This window comes from Leucopleurus acutus, assembly GCF_964270905.1.
Source record: "Leucopleurus acutus genome assembly, chromosome: 12".
Taxonomy (NCBI): Eukaryota; Metazoa; Chordata; class Mammalia; order Artiodactyla; family Delphinidae; genus Leucopleurus; species Leucopleurus acutus.
Window position 1 is genome coordinate 90,548,684 of NC_139154.1, and position 23,654 is coordinate 90,572,337.

Consider the following 23,654-nt stretch of genomic DNA (forward strand, 5'->3'; position numbering starts at 1 on the left):
TTGTCACAGGGGTATGGTGTACAGTGAGCTGGAAGCTGAGTCCTGGACCAAGTTTTGCCTTTTGTGCAAATCTCTCCCCACTTAGTTCAGTCTCAATGTCCTTCCTTTCAGTACAACAAATGGCTTTGACTAGTTGGCTGCGAAGGCCCCAACCAGCTCTAAAGTACTCTAAGTGGGTAGAAAACATACTAGTCGCACTGAATGAGGGTTGTTTGCCCTGGTCCTTACACTTCCTCTCTGATCACTGTTTCTTCCCCCTGCCTTTGGCCCTCCTTAAAGCTGGGAGTCCACACGGGTCCATACTAGCTAGCCCTTCTCTCTTCTCTCACAGCACATTCTTTTTGCATAATCTCCCCCACTCCTTGCCTTTGTAGGCTATCCTCTCTCTGGAAGTATCTGCAGAGGAAAGCCTCCCCCAAGAAGCCTTCCTGGATCTCTGAAGCTATAGCTAATCTCTGTCCTTCATACTCACATAGAATCTGCCCTTTTAGTTTGACAGTCGCATTACTTAGTTGTGAATCTCCCCCAACATGAGATTGTGAGTTCCCAGTGGGAAGAAACGGTAGTCTTCATTCCTTTGCACCCCTCATAAACCCAGGACATAAAATAGGTCTCAAACAAATAGATGTTTGTTGACTTCAGTCTAATTAAAGAGCACAGGATTTCAGAGAAAGTCTTAAAAGCAGCATACATAAGAAAAAGCTAGGAAACAGTAGGTAACTGCAAAGTGCAATGTGTGTTAGCAATGTGTGCCTCTTCTGTGTCACTGTGCATTCCTGGGAGAGAGGAACAAACAACAGCTTGTTTGCTCTTGGCCTGTCAGGTGCAAGGGGGTGCAGGAGGGGCAGATGAGGGGAGAAGCAGGTGTGGGGGGAGCTGAGACAGCTGGGCAGGGGGAGGAGGTGTAGGGCTTCCCCCGAGGTGGCCCTCAGGCCTTCTCTTCCTGTAGGCTGGACTTGAAGACTGATGTGTGTGGGCGCTGCATCTCAGCTGCAATGACCACCATATTCCCTAGTTAGCACTTTTCTTCTGGGTGAAAAAGTCTCCCTTTGGCAAGATGAAAGAGAAAGAGGGATGAGGAGAGACTCTGCGAAAGAGAAGGTGGAAAAGGAGAAAAGGGACAAGGATTCTCGAGGGTGTTGGAGGAAAGGGGAGCCAAGGGGTCTCCCAACATGCCTTCTCCAACTTCCTCGGTCCCGGTGGCCCTGGGGTCCTGACTAGGGTTCAGAATATTGGTGTCTACAGCTATGTTTCTTCCCTCAGTCCAGAGAAAGAAACTAGTTCTCTACTTAAGTGTGATAATCCAAGTGCAAAGCTTAAGCGATCAGTAAGTATTAGCAATCATTATGATTACCATTTTCCCCCTCTTCCTGCTCTCTACATGTCAAACCTATAGACAAGTATAGAGAATTAATACAAAGCATATCCATATGCCCACCACCACCCACTTTTATCAAACATTTTTACTCTAGTTGTTTTAAGAAATATTACAGAAAATTAACAGTATATGTACCCCTCCCTAGTCCCATTCCCTTCTTCTTCCCCGGAGCTCATCCCTATTTTAATTGTCATATTTACCATGCTCAAGAATGTCTTTATACTTGTACCACTTATTTATGTTTTACCTTATACATGTTTTAAACCTTTTTATATAAATAGGCGCGTGGCTCTGTACTGGGTCAACTTAGCTAAGCTAGAACTACATTTCCCAGAATTCCCTTCCTTACATGGTTCTGGGCTAGGTTCAGCCACAGGAGAAATCTGCATGATACTCATGTGGCAGAAGTGACGCTGCAGGAAGCACGTTCACACTGTGTGAGGTAGGCCCTGGGGTGGCTCACGCATCGCGGCTGAGCTGCTGGCTCCCCTTGCTGGTGGGGGCAGCAGCTGGACACAAAGCTCCTTTATCTGTCCCCAGACCCTCTTCACTTTCCCCAACTCCTGGGCTAGGTATGTATTTAGCTCTAGAACAAAGGACACCAGAGTCTTTTGCAGGTCACCTACATCAGTGACGTTAGAGGCTTGGAGGGGGTGTGAGATGGAGGCCGTTTCCAGCTCATTCTCGCTCTTCCTCCTGGATCCTGGTTCGTCCTTGCTTCCCCACTTCATATCCATCTTTCCTTCTCGACTGCCTTTCCAGGGGATTTCAGTCCCTAGACTCAGAAAAAGAAGTAACAGCCTCACATAGAGTCTATAACCAGCTCCCATGATTGCATAAAGTCAAATTCCCATAATAAATTCCTTATCCTATGTCACTCCTCGTGGCTCTGCTTCACAGATTGGATCCTGACTGGAATAGAATTTGCTAGCAGACATAGTTCCAAGAAGAACAGAACCTTAGTGAGTGATGGGTTCTCTAAATTTGGTCTAAATTGTCTAGAATTGATTCTGTGATCTAATTAGATCTAAAGGCATAAATGACACTTACCAAGGGTCACCAAGGGTTACCAGGGGTAAAGGGATCACTGTTACTCCATGGCATATAACAGGAGAAAACGTTTTAAAATAGTAACCTGTAGGGACTTCCTTGGCAGTCCAGTGATTAAGACTCCGTGCTTCTACTGCAGGGGGAGTGGGTTCAATCCCTGGTTGGGGAGATAAGATCCTGCATGCCCTGTGGCATGGCCAAAAAATTTTTTAAAAAAAGAAAGAAGGAAAGAAAAAAAATCACCTGTAGACAATCGTAATCAAGTGCCTATAGAAGTCAATACTTTGATTGACCAAGTATTTGCTTGAGCATAACAATTAGAATGAGATTGGTATGTTGCTAAAGTGCCCTGAAGAACTTGGGGAAAGAATATGATGAGTCAGGGCTTTACATTCCCATCTCAAGGTCCATGTAGGGACTACGGCTTGTGTCCTCAGAATTCTCTTCTGTTAAAATTAGGTAGTTGATGGGGAAGGAGTGGGACCATGAAAGTTAGGATGGAGACATGTATTGACAGATTCCTGTGAACCTGGGGACCTTGAGTCCCTAAGTTCTGCTGAACCACTTTTTTCAGTAGAAATGGCCCTTCCACCCCTACGTGAGGAAGTCTCCCTTGCCTGTGGGGCCTGTAGTGGCCTTCCCTGAAGTAGAAGTGTTGATTTTTCTCAGGATCTACCTCCATTGCTTATAGGCTCAAGTCCAAACAGACTCCAAAGGGTGAAGTACAAAGCATGACCCAAGAGAAGGTGTGATACACACCAAAATAATTTCATGACTTTGCCAATTTATATCAACGGAAACCTGGGCAAATGTATAGATATGGATCCCTAACGTGCAGACTCGGGGTGGAAGGAATATAAAGTCAGATTAGGCTACATTTATTTATTAGTGTAGAAATTTCTGATTCAATGTGTTAGCTTGAGTGGTTCCAACCATTTGCTCAGTTGGCTGATTGAAATCTGGAAGCTAGAATGCCAAAACTTCTTTGGTATACAGTAGAAGAAAGTGTTCAAAGGCTAAGGAAGATTGGAATGCTACAGTAGATTTATCATATAAGACCTATTTACCTACCTCCTAAAAATGTGCTCAGGAAAGTCCAGAGGACACTCCTTTCCCCAAGGCTGTGAGAAGCACATTCACAAGGAGAGCCCTGATATCCTTGAAGAGCTCTGTGGTGGCTATTCTCTGTAGGCCAAAAATAATGGTAGGAATTTACACTATTGAATCCGGCTCCCCACATTCAATGGGGATGATGAAATCCCAGGTTAGCAGGGACCAAGTAATGGTACTTAATCACCAAAGACAAAGTAGGTATTGTTATTATAATGGTCTCATGGAAAATGTGGCCATGGTGGGAGGGATAGAGGTCATGTGTGGGCTTAGTAACATGGATTCTCACTCACCAAGGCCAGTCTGGCTACAGCCACTGCTGAGTGCCCAACCTGCCAACAGTAGAAGCCAACACTGAGTTCCCAATTTGGAAGTCAATCAGCCACATGGTGGCAGGTTGTTTACAAAGGAAGGAGCAGGGCTTTGTTCTCAATGGAATATCCAGTAACTGTGACATGGATTTGTTTTTCCTGCCCACAATGCTTCTGTCAAAATCACCATCTGTGAACATACAGGATGCCTTATCTGTATGTCATGGCATTCCACATAGCATTGCTTTTGACCAAAGAATTTCTTTTACAGCAAATGAAGAGAAACAATGGGCTCAGGCTTACGGTCTTCACTGGTCTTACCATGTTCCCCATTACTCTAAAGTAGATGGCCTGAGAGAACAGTAGAATGGTCTATTGAAGACTCAGTTATGGTTCCAGCTGGGTGGCAACACCTTGAGGGCTTGGGTAATGCCCTTCAGGATGAAGGATATGCTCTAAATGAGCAACTGACATAGGGTGCTGTTTCTCCCAAAGCAAGGATTCGTGAGTCAGGAAACAGAGTATAAATGAGATAACACACAGTACTTCTCTAGCAGAATTATTGCTTTCTGTCTCTGAAACTTTGGGCTATGCTAATCTAGAGTATTAGTTCCCCAAAGAGAAATATTTCCACAGGAAACACAGCAGTGGTCCCACTGAGCTGTAAAGTGAGACTGGCCCTGGCTACTTTGGGCTTCTCTTGCCAGTGAATCAACAGGCAAAGAAGGTTATTGTACTGCCTGGGGTGGTTGGTCCTGACAATCAAGGGGGGAATGGGGAGTCTCTTTACCAAGTATTCTCACCTCCTGTGATTAAAATCGACAGCAAAACTACTACAAACTAATGCAGGAAGGAGTGCTATTGGCAGAAACAAGGGTCACCCCATCAGGCAGGGAATATGAAATGGGGAGTGGAAGCGTATTTTTAAATATCAGCTAACACAACACAACCAGTTGCAGGAATGAGGACGAAAATGTCTTCTTATTTCAATGTAAATATTTTTGTGTTTTAACCAAAATTTCCCTTCGGCTTCCCATCCCTCTACTGTGTAAATAAGTTTTTAACATTATTCATCAGTAATTGTTACAGGATATCACAGGGGCAGTGTGACATAGCTAGAAGAGAAGTGAACATCACCAAACTATGAAAACTATGAACTTACAGACTTTGTATCTTCTTTTGGCAGGGGAGGGTTAGAAATGAACTTTTTCTTTTTCCACATGGATAACCACTTGATCCGACATATTTTCATTGTACAGGGATAGGTATATCATGTTAAGCAGAAACAGAATTTCGCTGTAGTTTGCTTTCAAACTTTATTTGAAAGTTACGTCTGGTGAAAACAGGTATTTATGGATGCCAAGTTGACAAAGGGTGGGCAGTGATGGCTTTGGACTGTATCACCTTAACTAAGCTGGAATCATACTTCCTAGAATTCCCTTTCCTCTATGGTTCTAGGTTAGGGTTGGCCACAGGAGAAATTTCCATGATATTTGCAAGGTAGAAGTGAAGCAGCTATGTTTATACTTGGAAGGTCGCTGTAGGGTCAGGTGTTATTGCAGTTCAAGCACAGTGTTGTGGACCTGTTGGTTCACTTTACTGGTGTGAGGCAAGAGCCAAGTCTGCAGCTCTTTCAGCTCTCATTGGATCTCCTCCTTCAGCTTCTTCAACTCCTGGGCTAGGTGCATTTTTAGCTCTGGGATGAAAGACACCAGATTCTTCTACTGATCTCCTGCATCATGGAAGTTGGAGGCTTGGAGGTAGTGAAAGAAAGAAGTGAGTTCCAGTTTCTTCTTGAGAGCTTCAGCTCTTCCTCGAAGGTTCCAGCGATCCCTATCCTCCCCACTTCATGTTCACTTTTCATTCCTCACTGCCTACCCTGCCTACTTGAGGCCTCAGTACTAGATGCAGAAGCAATAGCTGTACGTGAACTGTTTAAATAGTACCCATAATTACATAAGATCAAATTTCCATAATAAATGCCTTATGGCATGCCACCCCTAGTGGTTTGGGTTCTCTGATTGAACCCTGTCAGCTCTGGGGGTTGTACATATATTATCTCAGTTTGTGACTTGGCTTTTATCTTTGTTTATGGTGTCTTTTACCGTACAGAAGTTTTAAGTTTGAATGTATCAAAGTTTATTGTGTTTCTTGTATTTAAGCAAGTCTTCCTTATCCTGAGGTCATAAAACTATGCCTTTTGAAAAAAGAAATCTCCTTTTTTCTTTTTCCATATTCATAACCAAATAATATGTCCACATTTTTACTATAGCTTTATAAGAAGTGTTGATATTGGGTAAGGTAAGTTCCTTTACCTTATTCACTTTTTTCAAATTGTCTTAGATACTCTTGGTGTTTTGTTCTACAGTTTTTGAATCAGTATGTCAAGCTCTATAATTGGGATTTTTTTAAATTCTAATTGCATTTAATTTTTGGATAATTTTGGGAATAGTTGTCATCTTTTGACCTTGAGTCTTCCCATTCATTTATTAAGGTCTTATTTTATGTCCTTCAATACTGTTTTCTACTTTTCTCTTTAAATATTTCACACATCTCCTAAGTTCATTCCTATGTACCTTATAGTTTATGTTGCAGTTATGAATGAGATATATTTTTCTATTACATTTGCTAATAATATTTACATTTACCAATTTTTATATATTGATCAGATACCCAGCAACTTTACTAAATTTTCTGATTAGTTTTAATAGTTTCTTTGTGAATTTGCTTGAATTTTCTCTGTAGTCATATTGTCTACAAATAAGAGTAATTTTATCTATTCCTTTCCAATTCTTACATCTTTCTTTTTGTGTCTTATGGCATTGTATCACCAGTACAATGATAAATAGACACTACAATACTGGGTATACATCTTATTCCTGACTTTAATTAGGGCTACTTCTGAAGTGTCATTTTGAAATATAATTCTTCCTGTAGGTTTTTTTTTTGATTTTTTTTTTGTTGTTTTTTTGGCTGTGTTGGGTCTTCATTGCTGTGTGGGATTTCTCTAGTTGCGGTGAGTGGGGGCTACTCTTTGTCGCGGTGCTCAGGCTTATCGCGGTGGCTTCTCTTGCTGCAGAGCACAGGCTATAGGCCCGCAGGCTTCAGTAGTTGTGGCTCGCGGGCTCTATAGCGCAGGCTCAGTAGTTGTGGTGCACGGGCTTAGTTGCTCTGCAGCATGTGGGATCTTCCCGGACCAGGGCTTGAACCCATGTCCCCTGCATTGGCAGGTGGATTCTTAATGACTGCACCACCAGGGAAGTGCCTAATGAGGATAGTTTAAAAGACTTCTGGGACAATATCAAACATGGTAATATTCACAATCCAAGGGCCCAGAAGGAGAATAGGGAGAAAAGGGGGCAAAGAACTTATTTGAAGAAATAATAAGTGAAAACTTCCCTAACCTGGGAAGAGAAACAGATATTCAGATCCAAAAAGCATAGAGTCCCAAACAAGATGAACCCAAAGAGGTCCACACCAAGACATGCTGTAACTAAAATGGCAATAATTAAAGATAATTATATTTAGATATAAAATAATTGGCATAAATATAAAGATATTTAAAAGCAGCAAGAAAAAAGCACTAGTTATATACAAGGGAACTCCCATAAGACACTCACAACAAAGGAAAGGAATCCAAACATAATACTAAAGATAGTCATCAGATCAAAAAGGAAGAGAGCAAAAGGAGAAAGGAACAAAAAAGAACTACAAAACAACCATAAAACAATTAAAAAGGCAATAAGTGCATACCTATCAATAATTACTTTAGGGAATTCCCTGGTGGTCCAGTGGTTAGGACTCCACGCTTCCACTACAGGGGGCATGGGTTCAATCTCTGTTTTGGGAACTAAGATCCTGCAAGTCACACGGCATGACCAAAAAAAATTACTTTAAATATAAATGGATTAAATGCTCCAATCAAAAGACATAGAGTGGCTGATTGGATACAAAAACAAGACCTATATATGTGCTGCCTATAAGAGACTCACTTCAGATCTAAAGACAACACACAGACTGAAAGTGAGGAAATGGAAAAAGTATTCCATCCAAATGGAAATGAAAAGAAAGCTAGGTTAGCAATACTTATATCAGACAAAATAGACTTTAAAACAAAGACTGTAACAAGAGACAAAGAAGGACATTACATAATGATCAGGGAACAATCCAACAAGAAGATATAACAGTTGTAAGTTATATGCACCGAACATAGGAGTACCTAAATATATAAAGCAAATATTAACAAAACATAAAGGGAGAAATTAACAAAAATATAATACTAGTATGGGACTTTTACACCCCACTTACCCCAATGGACAGATGATCTAGACAGAAAATCAATAAGGAAACAATGGCCTTAAATGACACGTTAGACCACATCGACTTAATAAATATATATAGAACATTCCATCCAAAAGCAGTAGAATATACATTCTTTTCAAGCACACATGGAACATTCTCCAGTATATATCAAATTCTAGGCCACAGAACAAGTCTCAATAAATTTAAGAAGCTTGAAATCATATCAAGCATCTTTTCTGACTACAACAGTATGAGACTAGAAATCAACCACAATTTTTAAAACTGCAAAAAATGCAAACACATGGATGCTAAACAAAGTACTACTAAACAACCAATGGGTCACTGAAGAGATCAAAGAGGAAATTTTTAAAATACCTGAAGACAAATGAAAATGGAAACACAATGATCCAAAATCTATGGTATACTAAAAAAGCTGTTCTAAGAGAGAAGTTTATAGTGATACAAGCCTACCTCAGAAAACAAGAATAATCTCAAATAAACAATTTAACATTACACCTAAAGGAACTAGAAAAAGAAAGACAAAAAATAAAACATGTTAATAAAAGGAAAGAAATAGTAAAGGTCAGAGTAGAAATAAATAAAAAGAGACTAAAAGAACAATGGAAAAGATCACTGAAACTAAGAGCTGATTCTTTGAAAAGCTAAATAAATAGATAAACCTTTAGCCAGATTCATCAAGAAAGAAAGAGAACAGTCCCAATAAATAAAATCAGAAATAAAAGTTACAACCGACACTACAGATATACAAAGGATCATAAGAGATTACGATGAACAATTATATGCCAATAAAATGGACAACCTAGGGGCTTCCCTGGTGGCACAGTGGTTAAGAGTCCGCCTGCCGATGCAGGGGACACGGGTTCTTGCCCCGGTCCGGGAAGATCCCACATGCCGCGGAGCGGCTAGGTCCGTGAGCCATGGCCACTGAGCCTGTGCGTCCAGAGCCTGTGCTCTGCAACGGGAGAGGCCACAACAGTGAGAGGCCCACGTACCGCAAAAAAAAAAAAAAAAAAAAAGAAAAAGGACAACCTAGAAGAAATGGATAATTTCCTAGAAATGTACAACCTCACAAGACTGAATCAGGAATAAATAGAAAATATGAACAAATCAATTACCAGTAATGAAATTGAATCATCAATCAAGAAACTCCCAATGAACAAAAGTCCAGGACCAGATGGTTTCTCAGGTGAATTCTACCAAACACTTAAAGAAGAATTAACACATATTCTTCTCAAACTACTCCAAAAAATTCAAAAGGGAGGAATGTTTCCGAACTCATTCTACAAGGCCAGCATCACCCTGATACCAAAACCAGGCAAAGACACCACGAAAAGATAAAATTACAGTCCAATATCTCTGATGAACATAGATGCAAAAATCCTCAATGAAATACTAGCAAATCAAATTCAATAATACATTAAAAGAATCATACACCATGATAAAGTAAAATTTATTCCACAATGCAAGGATGGTTCAATATCTGCAAATCAATCAATGTGATACACCATATTAACAATTTGAAAATAAAAATCATATGATTACCTGATGCAGAAAAACTCTTGACGAAATTCAACATCCATTTATAATAAAAATTCTCAACAAAGTGGGTATAGAGGGAGCATACCCCAACATAATAAAGGCCATATATGATGAACCTATAGCCAATATCATATTCAATGGTCAAAAGCTGAAAGCATTTCCCCTAAGATCAGAGGCAAGACAAGGATGCCCACTCTTGCCACTTTTATTCAACACAGTATTGGAGGTCCTAGCCACAGGGATCAAACAATAGAAAGAAATAAAAGGAATCAAAATTGGAAAGGAAAAAGAAAACCTGTCACTGTTTGCTGATGACATGATACCACATATAGAAAATCCTAAAGATGCCACCAGAAAACTACTAGAGCTCATCAATGCATTTGGCAAAGTTTCAGGATACAAAATTAATATACAGAAATCTGTTGCATTTCTGTACACTAAAAAAGAAGTATCCAAAAGACAAATACAGAAAACAATCCCTTTTACAATTGCATAAAAAAGAATAAAATACCTAGGAATAAATCTAAATAAGGAGGTTAAAGACCTGTACTCAGAAAAGTGAGACATCAATGAAAGAAACTGAAAATAACACAAACGAATGGAAAGATATACCACGTTTATGGATTGGAGGAATTAGTATTGTTAAAATGACATACTACCCAAGGCAATCTACAGATTCAGTGCAATTCCTATCAAAATGCCAATGACATTTTTCACAGACCAGAACAAATAATTCTAAAGTTTTTGTAGTAACACAAAAGACCCTGAATGGCCAAAACAATCTGAGAATGAAGAATAAAGCTAGAAGTATTATACTCCCTGATTTCAAGTTATACTACAAAACTACAGTAATCAAAACAGTATAGTACTGGCACAAAAAGAGACACATAGATCAGTGGAACAGGATAGAGAGCCTAGAAATAAGCCGATACACTTACAGTCAATTAATCTATGACAAAGGCAGCAAAAATACACAATGGAGAAAAGACAGCCTCTTCAATAAATGGTGCTGGGAAAACTGGACAGCTAGATGCAAAAGAATCAAACTGGACTACTTGCTCACACCATATACAAATATAAACTCAAAATGGATTAAAGACTTAAAAGTAACACCTGCAACCATAAAACTCCTAGAAGAAAACATAGGCAGTATGCTCTTTGACATAACAATATTTGGGGGGATATGTCTCCTCATGAAAGGGAAACAAAAGCAAAAATAAACAAATGGGACTACATAAGGCTAAAAAGTTTTTGAACAGTGAAGGAAACTATCAACAAAAGAAAATGTAACCTACTGAGTGGGAGAAGATATTTGCAAATGACATATGCAAGAAAGGGTTAATATCCAAAATATACAAAGAACTCATACAACTAAATAGCAATAAAACAAACAACCGAATTAAAAAATGATCAGAGGACCTGAATAGACATTTTCCCAAAAAGACATAACAGATGGCCAACGAACACATGGAAAGATGCTCAACATCACTAATCATCAGGAAAATTCAAATCAAAACCATAATGAAATATCACCTCACACTTAGCAGAACGTCTATTATCAAAAAGACAACAAAAAAAAAATGTTGGTGAGGATGTGGAGAATAGGGAACCCTCATGTGCTTTGGTAGGAATGAAATTGGTACAGCTACTATGGAAAACAGTATGGTGATTCCTCACAAAATTTAAATAGAACTACCATACAATCCAGCAATTCCACTTCTGGGTATTTTTCTGAAGTAAAAAAAACACTACTTTGAAAGCATATATGCACATCTATGTTCATTGCATCATTATTTACAATAGCAAGATATGGAAGCAACCTAAGTGTCTATCCATAGCTGAATGGATAAAGAAGATGTGGTATATATACATATACAATGGAATATTACTCAGCCATAAAAAAGGATGAAGTCTTGCCATTTGCAACAACATGGATGGATTTAAAGGGTATTACGCTATGTGAAGTAAGTCAGTCAGATAAAGACAAGTACCATATGATTTCACTTATATATAAAATCTAAAAAACAAAACAAATGAATAAACTTAAAACAGGAACAGACTCAGAGATACAGAGAATTAACTGGTGGCTTCCAGAGTGGAGGGAGGGAGACGAGTGAAATGGGAGAAAGAGATTAAGAAGTACAAACTTCCAGGGACTTCCCTGGTGGTCCAGTGGTATAGAATCCGCCTTCCAATGCAGGGGACATGGGTTCGATCCCTGGTTGGAGAACTAAGATCTCACATGCCGTGGGGCAACTAAGACCACGCGCCACAGCTACTGAGCTCCCACACCTCAACTAGAGAGGCTGCGTGCAGCAAACTACAGAGCCCACATGCCCTGGAGCCCGCACGCCACAACTAGAGGGAGAAAACCCACAGCCACAACTAGAGAGAAGCCCACATGCTGCAACGAAGAGCCCACACACCACAACAAAAAGATCCCGCATGCCACAACAAAGACCTAATGCAGCCAAAAATAAAAATAAATAAATAAATAAATAGAAGTACAAACTTCCAGTTATAAAATAGATAAGTCATGGGGGTATAATGTACAGCATAAGGAATATAGTCAATAATATTGTAATTACTCTGTATGGTGACAGATGGTAACTAGATTTATCGTGGTGATCATTTTCAATTATACTTCAGTAAAAAAAGAAAAAAAGAAAAAAGATTCCATTGTATGTATAAACCACGGTTTGCTTACCCATTCTTCCATCAATGCACACTTGGGTTTCTTCTATGTTTTAGCTATTGTGAATAATGCTGCTATGAACATGGGTGTGTAAATATTTCTTCGAGACCCTGCTTCCAATCCTTTTGGGTATAGACTCAGAAGTGGAATGCCTGGATCATACGGTAATTCTATTTTTAATTTTTTTTTTTTTTTTTTTTTTTTTTTTTTTTTTTTTTTTTTGCAGTACGCAGGCCTCTCACTGTTGTGGCCTCTCCCGTTGCGGAGCACAGGCTCTGGACGCGCAGGCTCAGCGGCCATGGCTCACGGGCCCCGCCGCTCCGCGGCATGTGGGATCTTCCTGGACCGGGGCACGAACCCGTGTCCCCTGCATCGGCAGGTGGACTCTCAACCACTGCGCCACCAGGGAAGCCCTTCACTGTAGTTTTGATTTGCATTTCCCTAATGATTAGTGATTTGAGCATTTTTTCATGTGCTTATTGTTCTTTCATATATATTCTTTGGAGAAATGTCTATTCAAGTCTTTTGCCCATTTTTGAATCAGGTTGTTTGCTATTTTGTTGTTGAGTTTAGGAATTCTCTATATATTCTGGATATTAATCCCTTATCAGATATAAAATTGTAAATATTTTCTCCCATCCTGTGTGGCCTTTCTACTCTGTTTATAGCATATTTTGATGTACAAAATTTTTGCATTTTTTGTTGTTGTTGGGTAGAGTGTTCTATATTTGTCTGTTACATCTAGTTGGTTAATTGTGTTATTTAAGTCTTCTATTTCCTTACTTATCTTCTCTCCATTTGTTCTATCCATTATTGTAAGTAGGATATAAAAGTTTCCAACTATTATTGTTGAACTATTTCTCCCTTCAATTCTGTCAATTTTTGCTTTGTATATTTTGATGGTCTGTCATTAGGTACATAAATGTTTATTATACTTCTTCCTGTATTGAATATTTTATTAATATATAATGTCCTTCTTTGTCTCTTGTAACCCTTTTTTTTTTTTTTTTTTTTTTGGTTTAAAGTCTATTTTGTCCAATATTAGTATAGCTACTCCTATTCTCTTTTGGTTACTATTTTCATGGAATATCTTTTTCCATCCTTTCACTTTCAACCAGTTTATGTCTTTGCTTGTCAAGTGAGTCTCTTGTATAGAGCATATAGTTGGTTCATGTATTTTTATCCATTTTGCCAATCTGTCTTTTGACTGGAGAGTTCAATCTATTTAAAGTAATTTAAAGTAATTGATTATTACTTTATTGATAAGGAGTGGCTTACTTCCGTCATCGTGCTGTTTTCTGTATGCCTCATAGCTTTTGTCCCTCATTTCTTACAGTATTGTCTTCTTTTGTGTTTAGTCAATTTTTTGTAGTGAAATGTTTAAATTTCTTTCTCATCTTCTTTTATGTATATTCTATAGCTATCTTCTTTGTGGTTACCATGGGCATTAAATTTAACTTACATCCTAAGTTATAACACTCTAATCTGAATTTATACCAGCTTAATTTTGATAACATACAAAAACTCTGCTTCTTCACAGCTCCATCCCTACTCTCTTTCAGTTGTTGATGTAACAAAATTACATTTTTATATGGTGTGTGCCCCAAAACATAAGCTAATACTTATTTTAAATGCATTAATCTCAAATTATGTAGAAAACAAGATTTGGAATTACAAATAAAAATTACAGTAATACTAGCTTTCACACTAATAATATTTTCTTCAAATGTGTTAGTCTCAAATCATTTAGAAAACAAAGTACAGTTACAAACCATTATTATAATTAATTTTTAAATTTTTGTGTATTTAAATCAATCAATATTTTCCTTTATTGATTCAGATTTTGACTCATCCTTGAAAAGTCTTTTTTCTAACACCTCCACAAAAATCAATTCCAGACCTAAATATAAAAGGTAAAATAACAAAGAATTTTAAAAATAACAGAAGAATATCTTCATGACTTTGGATAGGCAAAGGTTTCTTTTAAAGGACACAAAAGCAGATGATTAAGCTTGATTAAAATTAGTAATTTTGTTCACCCAAAGAAAACTTTAAAAGAATGAAAAGGCAGGCCGCAGAGTGGAAGAAGATATTTGCTTATATATATATATTTAACAAAAGACTTGATTCCAAAATATCTATCTCTATCTATACATAAATATTCTTACAAATTAATAAGAAAAAGATAGTAACCCAATGGAAAAATAAGGAAACCACTGGAACAGGCGCTTCACACAAAAGGGGATATCCAAATCGCTGATAAGCTTAAGAAGAGATGCTCAACTTGAACAGTCTTCAGGGAAATAAATGTAAATTAAAACAAATTTTGCTAAGGGTGAAATAGCTAGGGGATTTGAACCTAGGCAGTCTGTTAACCTCTCTTGCTCTATTTACTTATATGTAAATTGAGGATATTAATGTCTATACCCTCAGGAGCTTACAGTTTGAGGAGAAATAAGTGAAACAACAGTATATAGATAACTATGTACTGAAATACAGTGAATTATGTATGGAAAATCCAGACCTAGAGACAGTGACCATATTTTTTACCTAAAACTCAGCACAAACATACTTAACAAAATGGTCATACACCTTCCATCTTACAAGCTTTTTCTTGTTCTTTGTCAACTTCCCCTGATTCCAGGGTGCATGCTGTTATTGTAAATAGCCTCTCTCCTCCCCATAATAGCTAGCATGTAGCTAAAAACTCAATCTCATTCAACTCTTGTAAGAATCCCATTAGGTATGATTTTCTCACTTAAGAGACCATTCCCATTTTATAAGAAACTGAGGCTTAGAGTGAATAGGCCACTTATCTGAAGTCACAGAAAAGTTCAGTGACAAAGCTGGGATTTGAAGCCAGGTTTGTCCAACTCCAAAATCCACATTTTCCATCATCTTGCTCCATTGTTCCCTGACTGCATAAGCTGCTGTCTTTTTGGGCCCAAAAAAGTGGGTGTGTGTATCCAGGCTCACAAGGCCTGCTTCTGGTGCCTTGGCACTGCAGTTTGGGTGGGTCCTGGGTGGGGTGGGGGGGGGGGGTAACACAGCCCCTCCTTCTTGGAGAAAAAGCTCCTCCAAAAGAAACACGTTGAGAAATGGAATGGTGTGTGTAAGATTTGGGAGTTATGGGAGGGGGGAGCATCTAGAACTTTCCAAATCCCAGTGGGTCTGACCTCACGTAAGACAGAGTCCTTCCCACCCATGCCCCATCCCTAGGGCTCTCATTCCTGTATCCTCATCTCTGACCCTGCGTACTCTGGTCAGAACACAGTAAGCCTAGACCTGGGATCAGATCGGACGCTTGCACATCATTTTGCCCACAATCTCACGTTCCAGGCTGCCTGGGGGGTTGCTCAGAAGGCAGGGCCGGTAGTTGCTGAATTAGGAAGTGGGGGAGGGCAGGAACCCAGCAAGGTTCCTCCAGCCCTTACTTTGCAGAACAGACAGGGCATGTTGGTGTTCCAAACAGCTGACACCTATGGACAATGCCACTGAACTGCACCTCGACCTGGTAGAGTGGTTTCAATGTTAGGCATTGATTTGGGGAGGCAGAATGCTATGGGAGCCTGGAAGGCAGGAATCCCTCAGAACTCTGCAATCACAGCATAGTGCTCACCGGCCAATTCTAAATGATTTACATGCATTAACTCATGTAATCACACAGCAACTCCATGAGGTACCTACCATCGTTATCCATTTTACAGGTGAAGAAATTCAAACAGCAACTTGTAACTTGCCCAAGGACATGGGTAAATACTGATTATCCAACTGTAAAACTGGATACAAATGCCTGCCTTACACCTACATAATTCAGGTTTTGTAGGACATCAACTCTCATGCATTTGCAATAAATTAGTATTTCTTAATCTGGAACCATTAATGTTTTTACCCTTCTACTTTTTTGAATACAGGAAAGATTTTTCCAGTGGGCCCTAAGTAATGTGGGTGCAGAAAGTTCCTGGAAAGACTCAAAAGAAATTGGTAACTACAGCAGTGTCTCCAGTCAGGGAAAGGTGGGAAATTTACATTTCACAGTGGTTAAACAAGATATTTAAATTAATTTTTTTTTTAATTTAAGGGCTTGCGCAGCCACAGGTGAGTGTGGCCAGGGGCTTCTGCTTCACAGACAGTGAGAGGATGAGCTAAAGCTTGAAGGCAAAGCTTAACATCCATCTACACTGGCAGGGTGGCTCGCCCAGGATCACCAGCAAGTCACAGCGAGCTCAGGGTCCTTTACCCGACAGCACGGGCTGGGGTTGGGGGTGGGATTTTTTTAATGCGTAAGGAGGGAGGGCGCTGGGGCACACGGAGCTTTGGGACTTTGCGGGGTTGGCTGCGCCCGGGAGGCGGTGCCTGGGCTGCGGGAAGAAAAGGCCCGGCCAGTCCGGCCCCGCCCTGTCCAATTTAAGAGACCTCGCCGGCAGCGGCGGCTGTTCCTGGACAGCAAGGCTCGCTCCCTTATTTAAAGCAGGTGTCCTCACTCTCTTCTCGCGCTGCCCACACAGCCCAGAGGCCCCCGGCTCCCCTCCCTGCGCCCGTCCGGGCAAGGGCCGCGCCATGCCCAGCCCCGGGCAGCGAGGCTGCCGGCCGCCCGCTACCTCGGGCGCCCGGGTCCAGCGCCCGCGCTCCAGCTGCTCTCCCGCGCCCGCGTCTCCCGCGCCCGCGTCCCCCGCGCTGCCGCGCCGCTCGGCAGGCCCAGGCCCACCCCGTGCAACCGGACGCCTCGAGTCCTCCTTCTCTGTCGAGGCCATCCTGGCCAGACCCGACCGCCGTGCGCCCGCCATCTCCTCTCTGTCTGTCTCCGCCGGCGCTGCCGGGGGCCTCTGGACCGCGCCCGCCCGGCCTCCCGCTCCGGCTCTGCCCAGCGCGTACCCGGCTACGTGGCTGCCCGCCTACCTGAACGCGGGGCTCGACCAGCGGTGCCCCCAGCTCCCGGTGCTGCGGCTGCGCACCGCCCACTTTTGCGGCCTCCAGGGCCTCGGCGTCACAGGTACGAGGTGGCGGACGGCCGCGACGGTGGGCACAGGGTAGAGGAGAAGTCCCCGAGTTTGAGAGCCACACACTGTTAGAGTGGGTGGAAACGCTATGACCCTTGAGCCTGCCGTTGATACCGGGCGGAGAGAGGGACCCAGACCGGGTGGGAGGCTGCCCGGCCCGCCGCTGAGGTGGGAGAAGGTGTGTGTGGTGAGGCGGGTGCGGAGCGGGAGGTGAGGGCGGGCCAGAGGGGGCTCGGAAGACAACTAGGACCAGCGCAGGGCTGCAGGGGGCCCAGCCCCGCGTCGCTGGACGAGGGATTGGTAGAGGCCCTTGCTCCCTCCCACACGCGCTTCGGATAATGCTTGGTGGCGCAGGCTCTTTCCCAAAGCGGCTCTCGTCGCGAACCCAGGGCCCGGTCTTAGACGGGAGAAGCGGATGCTGCCGCTGGTACCCTCCAGCGAGGAGCTGTTGGGAGTTAGCCGACGCGGTTACGGCTCTGCGCCTGCTTGCTTATAGCTCTTAGAGTGGTACCTTGGGGCTCTGGGTCCTTGGAGCGCAGTCACTTAAATCCCAGCGAGACTTTAACCATTGAGGTAACTTTCTCCTCTAGCATTAACATCCATCTACACGAGTTTCTGCCATCTTTGGCTCTCTGGTTCATGCATCTGCGTGGTTCCCATGAAGGAAAACAGAAGCAAAGTTAGTGCAAGCATTATTGACCCATACCAAGATCCTTGTAAGACAATCTTACCTGGTTCCTACTTCCTGGGTTCCCCCCATCCTGCATCTCCTCAACTCCCTTCAGCTGGCATTTCTCCTAACCATGTGGGAGAGAAACACTGGTCTCCCAACCCCATCCAAATTCGTGCCATGAATAAGAGCCACAGCCCTCACTCCAAGCCACCTTTTTCTAACATCCCCACACACCTGAGGTTTGAATTGCAGTTTACGACTTTGTATATGGTTGTCTCATTTTCAAGTTAGTTTTTGCATGGGTATTACATCCATACAGTTCAAACTTCAAAATGTTAACTGAGATATAGTATGGAAAAGAGTGTCCTTTACCACTCCTGTCCCCCAGCCACCTGGTTCTCCCCACCCCGCAGGCAGCCAGACACCAGTTTCTTTATTCTTCCAGTGGTATTTTATACCTGCACACACGTATATATGTGTGAGAATAAATATATATATACATACATAAACACACACACATTCTTCTAACCCCCATACTAGACACACTGCTCTGCACCTTACTGTTTTCACCTGACCGTGAATCAGAGATTTTTCCTTGTAAGTCCATGCAGAGCTTCTTTGCCACAGAATGGTCCATTGTTAGGATGTACCATATTTTAAATCTGGCCCCATTGATTGTTCTTCATAGTTTTCTATTAATGCTTATGTTTATGGTAAGCCAGGTGAGCCCAGTGGTTTGGGTCTTGGGCAGCCAGGCCTCACTCCCTTTACTGGGGCAGTTTCGTTTGCCAGCCCTGGAGCCTCCCCAAGGCTAGTGGGAGCTGAGCAGTCTTAGCACTGCACTTGCCAGGCCTCTGTCTGGAACACTTCCCTCCAAGCTAGCCCAAGGGCTTACTTCCTCACTCCTTTGGAGTTATGACTCAGGTACTGCCCTCTGGCAGACCAATCTCCATCTCTGCTGGCCCACAGCTCTATGAGCTGAAAAGCACCCTTGTGTGCATTAGAAAAGGTCACCCCCTAACTTCAAGCTGGCACAACACCTTGTCAGGCAGGAAGAATTGGCCTGTGGAGAGTGGTCAGAATTTCAGACTCCACTTACCCTCTCAGCTGGGTACCTGTGTGCAGGGCACAAGCTATACATAGTGGCCCTGTTCAAGTGTCAACTTAGTGAGGTGCCTACCTTTCTAAAGATACAAACTATCCCCCCTCCCCCTCCCACACACTTAACCCTGTCCTTCCCTGCTTTATTCTTCTCACTAGTGCTAATCCTTTTCTGACATACTCAATATTTTACTTATTTGCCTTTTTTTTACTATTAGGGATTTTCTGTTTTGTCCTGGAACCATGCCTGAAACATAGTAGACATTCAAAAAGTTGAATGAACAAAAAGGATGAACTGTCACTCTTTGTTCAGAAGCAGGTCTCTTCTCTGCTCATCCCATAGGGTTTTCCTGAAGTAGCCAAGGAAAGGAAAGGAGAGATGGAGGTTTGGCACCTCCTCTTAGGGCCAAAGATTATGCCACTCACTTGAAGAATAATGGAGCCCGAAGCGGTCTCACAACACTGTCCCTTCTTTCTCATTTGTTTTACTTCTGCGCAGTCTCTTCCCACCCTGCCTTCTTGCTGTGTTACCTGGCCAAGGGTAAGACAGGGCAGTGGAGCTGTGAGCTTGTTCTCTCTCCTCTAAGATGAGAAGCTAGGGGGTTACTGGCTAACCTCTCCTCCTGCTAATTGCTCTTCAGGCTTGGAGCTGGCTCACTGCCTAGGCCTCTGGGGTCTCCGCAACTGGGCCCAAGCTCAGGACCTTCAGGACACTGAGAGATCCCAAAAGAGGGTCCGAACCATGTTTAACTTGGAGCAGTTGGAAGAGTTGGAGAAAGTGTTTGCAAAACAGCACAATCTAGTGGGGAAGAAGAGAGCCCAGCTGGCAGCCCAGCTCAACCTTACAGAGAACCAGGTGAGAGCAGGGACTCCTGTGGGGCCCGGGCTGTACCTAGGGACAGATACTACTCTCTCAAAGACCCTGAGTTGGGGCTGGGAGGAATTTATAGGCCTTCATCCTCTGTGCCATGCCGATGGGGGAGACAGGCCCTAACCAATGGCACACTCCCTTCCCTATATGTTGAGAAAAATAGTCCTATTTGAAATCACATTATGGAAACAACACATGGTGTTAATCTAGAACTTTATAATGTAATGTCTCCATGCTAAATAAGGAGCTGACAGTGAAATTAAGTAGGTATTCAAGGGACTAAATATTAAAAATAATAAACATTCCCTTGACCTCATATTCCCCTCTGGCTACTGCATCATCTCTCTGCTCTTTTCAGAGGCAAACCTATCAAGAACTGGCTATGTTCTCTGTATGTCCTCACCTCCCATCTACTCCTTAACTCATTGCATTGTGAATTCTTTACCTACCATTTCATTGAACCTTCTCATCAAGGTCTCTAATGTCCTCCATGTTGCCAAAGTCAGCAGATGCTTTCCTTTCCTCATCTTACCCCACCACTCAGTACAGGCAACCACTCCTTCTCTTAGGAAATACACTCTTCTCTTGGCTTCCAGACAGCACACTCTCTTGGTTTTTCTCCTGGCTTTTTGGTCCTTTCTTCTTGGTTGCCTTTGTAGGCAACTCTTCTCTTTGTGACCTCGAATTTTCCTCCCTAGCTGATTTAATCTATCCCCATGGGTTTTAAATACTATCTGTAAGCCAATGACTCCCTAATTTTTATCTTCAGCCCACCTCTCCTTCCTGACTTGTACATCTAACTACCTTCTTGCGGCCTCCACTTGGATGTCTTGTGGGTAGCCATTTTAAACTTAAGTCAGAACCTCAATTCTTGATTTCTTTTTCTCCCCATATCTCTTCCTTTTCCCACACATGGCACCACCGTCCACCCAGTTGCTCAAAACACTTAGTCATCCTAGATTCCTCTTTCTCTCCCACTTCCAATCCATCAGCTAGCCTTTTCACTTCTACCTCCAAAATACAACTGGAATCATTTCATTTCTCTCCATTGCCCCCAGTTCCAAATGGGACTGTTTTTCTCATCACACAGGGAAGGGAGTGTGCAGCCCCAGCTCTCACTAGATCCCTGCAATAGTCTCCCCAGCTATCTCCCCAAATCTGTTTATATCCATTCTTCACACAACTGCCAGATGTGCAATTTACTTGACATGTAAATAGGACTGTGTTTCATCCCACTTAAAAGCTCAAAGTTGACACTTCTAACCCATGGCCTTCACAGTTTCCCTTCCTTTGCTTTCCTCTCTCAGATGTGCCTGCCATGCTGTCCTCCTTTTTGGTCCTCAGACGCTCCAAGCTTGGTTCCCCTGCCCTGGCTTGCTTTTTTCTCTGTTCCCATCGGGCTGGCCTCTCATCCTCTGAGCCTCAGCTTAAGTGCTGGTTCTTCAGGGAGGCTCAAACCCCTGTTCATACCCCCTTTTGTGTTTATACATTTGTTTCCATGTTTGTTATTAGTCTCCCTCCACTGGACTATGAGCTCCATGAGGGCAGAGATCATGCCTCTACTGCTCACTATTATCACCGTCACCTAGGGTGATGCCTTGTTCATATCAGGAGCTCAATAAATATTTGCTGAGTGAATGAGTGGTGACTGGCATTAGAGGGAAGGGTGTGCTTCCCTTAGAATGAAGAGTAAATTTTGACCAGAGAGGGGTGGGGACTGTGGGAATGGGGGAAGCAGTGGGAACTGCTGGTCACATTCTGATCTCTTCTCACTGCCTCAATTACAGGTGAGGGTCTGGTTCCAAAACCGCAGGGTTAAGTATCAGAAGCAGCAAAGGCTGAGACTGCCAGCTGCATCTGCCATGGCTGCCTCCCCGGATGAGCCCTCCAGCAGCTCCAACACCACCATCCAGAGAGAAGATGCAGAGTCAGGAGTGGACAGCTGAGGACTGGGACAGAGGCTCAACCCAAGCTGTTTGGGCTAGTTCTTCCTGGGGGCACCAACTGGACCTCCCTGTTCCAATTCTTAATGAAGAGCTTGTCAGGTCAAAGGGCATCAGGGGAATCTGAACTGTCAAGCAGGGGTCCCCCTTTCCTATATCTACCCCTGGGAGCTGTAATAATGCAAATGGTCATGGGTACAGACTTTGGCCTTCAGCTGTGTCCTTGGCTAAGTTACCGAACTTCTGAAGTTTTTTTCCCCACCTGTATAATGGGTATGTTGATAACGTAGACCTCCCAAGACTGAGATGATGTCTGTAAAACACTTATAGTGTGCCAGGCTCAGTACTAAGTGTGCAGTAACTATTAAGGCTTATAGGCCCCCTTCATCTGTGGGAGTAATACTTCACCCCTGGCTTCTCCAGGGATTAATCTTTGCCTGGCCTGGCTGTAGACGAGAGAGGGCCTCCTTGAATCAGTATATGGGCCTAGAAGACTTCGCCATTGGAGATGGTGGAGTTGAGAGCAAAGAAGGAAGGGCAGACCATTTAGCCCATTTCCTCTCCCAGAATTTACCAAAGTTTTCTTATTTTGTCTGAAATGTTAACACTCTCAGAAGGAGCTCAGGCCCAGCTGCCTCCTTGGAGCAGACATGCTACCCTGAACACCATCTTTTTCCATCTAGCTACTTGACTTGACCCCCTATCCATCTTAATACAGAGAGATTTAACTCTGCCTTTGCCAAAACTGGCATTTTGTCATAAACTCTGCTGTATTATTATTCCCCTGCTTCACAACCAGTTATGGCTCCCGTTCCTTCCCAGGAATCTACTCAGTTTCTTTCCAAGAAGCGTAGCTGATAGCCTACTCTTGTGAAGCCTGCCACCAATATTTCCAGAGCTAATTTCTCTAGCACTCCACATTCCCTGGCGGGCTTCCGTTGAGGGTATTCATTTAGAATACAGAATGACTTCCGGGTGTTGAGATGAACTGGTGGAAGGAGGACTGCCCTGCCACCTGGTGGTGAGAGAGGGCATGGTCCACACTGCTCTCCAGAGTTTTCTGAGGGAGGGAGAAAAGGCAGGGAGCAGGGGTGGCCTTGGGAAACCACCTGCCGCCAAGTCAGTTGACCATCGCCTCCAGGACCAAGCTGCAGCTGGAGGGAGGCCAGGGTCCAGCTTCAAGAACCCTCCTGTTCCTGTCTTCCGGGAAATCCTTCCTAATGCTGGACCCAGTCAGCTCTATTAAAGGAACACAGCTACATTTGCCTCTTCCGGGAACCATGGGCTCACTTTTTTTTCCTTTTTTTTTTTTTAAATCAGCAGCAGTGACCTATTCAGCAGTTACTGTGCTCTATCAAATCCCTAAATGTCACCATGAGACCGCAGCAGATGCAGACACAGGTCCCTTTTCAAGTAGCACGGAATCAATTGGAGGACGAGAGAACAAACTGAGACATGGTGGTCAGGCCTGGCTGTGGGGACAAATGTTCAGGTCAGTCCTGAACAAGAGAATAGATCCCTCTCCTGTTGTCAGGACAATGAGAATCTGCAGACTCACTTCTGCATACAATTTCACGGGTCCTTAGACCTCCAGCACCCCCAGGCTACAAGGTCCCTACGCCCTGAAGAGTCTGAGGAAGACACATGTCCAGCTTGATCT

The 23,654-nt window shown here is 42.8% G+C and overlaps 1 protein-coding gene across 1 annotated transcript; it reads left to right on the forward strand.

Moving 5' to 3' along the window:
- Positions 1-16,966: 16,966 nt before the first annotated feature.
- Positions 16,967-21,997, forward strand: NOTO (notochord homeobox; the record flags this gene model as incomplete). Its single annotated transcript, XM_082851575.1, has 3 exons — positions 16,967-17,399; positions 19,822-20,036; positions 21,839-21,997. The coding sequence occupies 3 exons, from the start codon at positions 16,967-16,969 to the stop codon at positions 21,995-21,997; spliced, it is 807 nt and encodes a 268-aa protein (XP_082707701.1).
- Between the last annotated feature and the right edge of the window lie 1,657 nt (positions 21,998-23,654).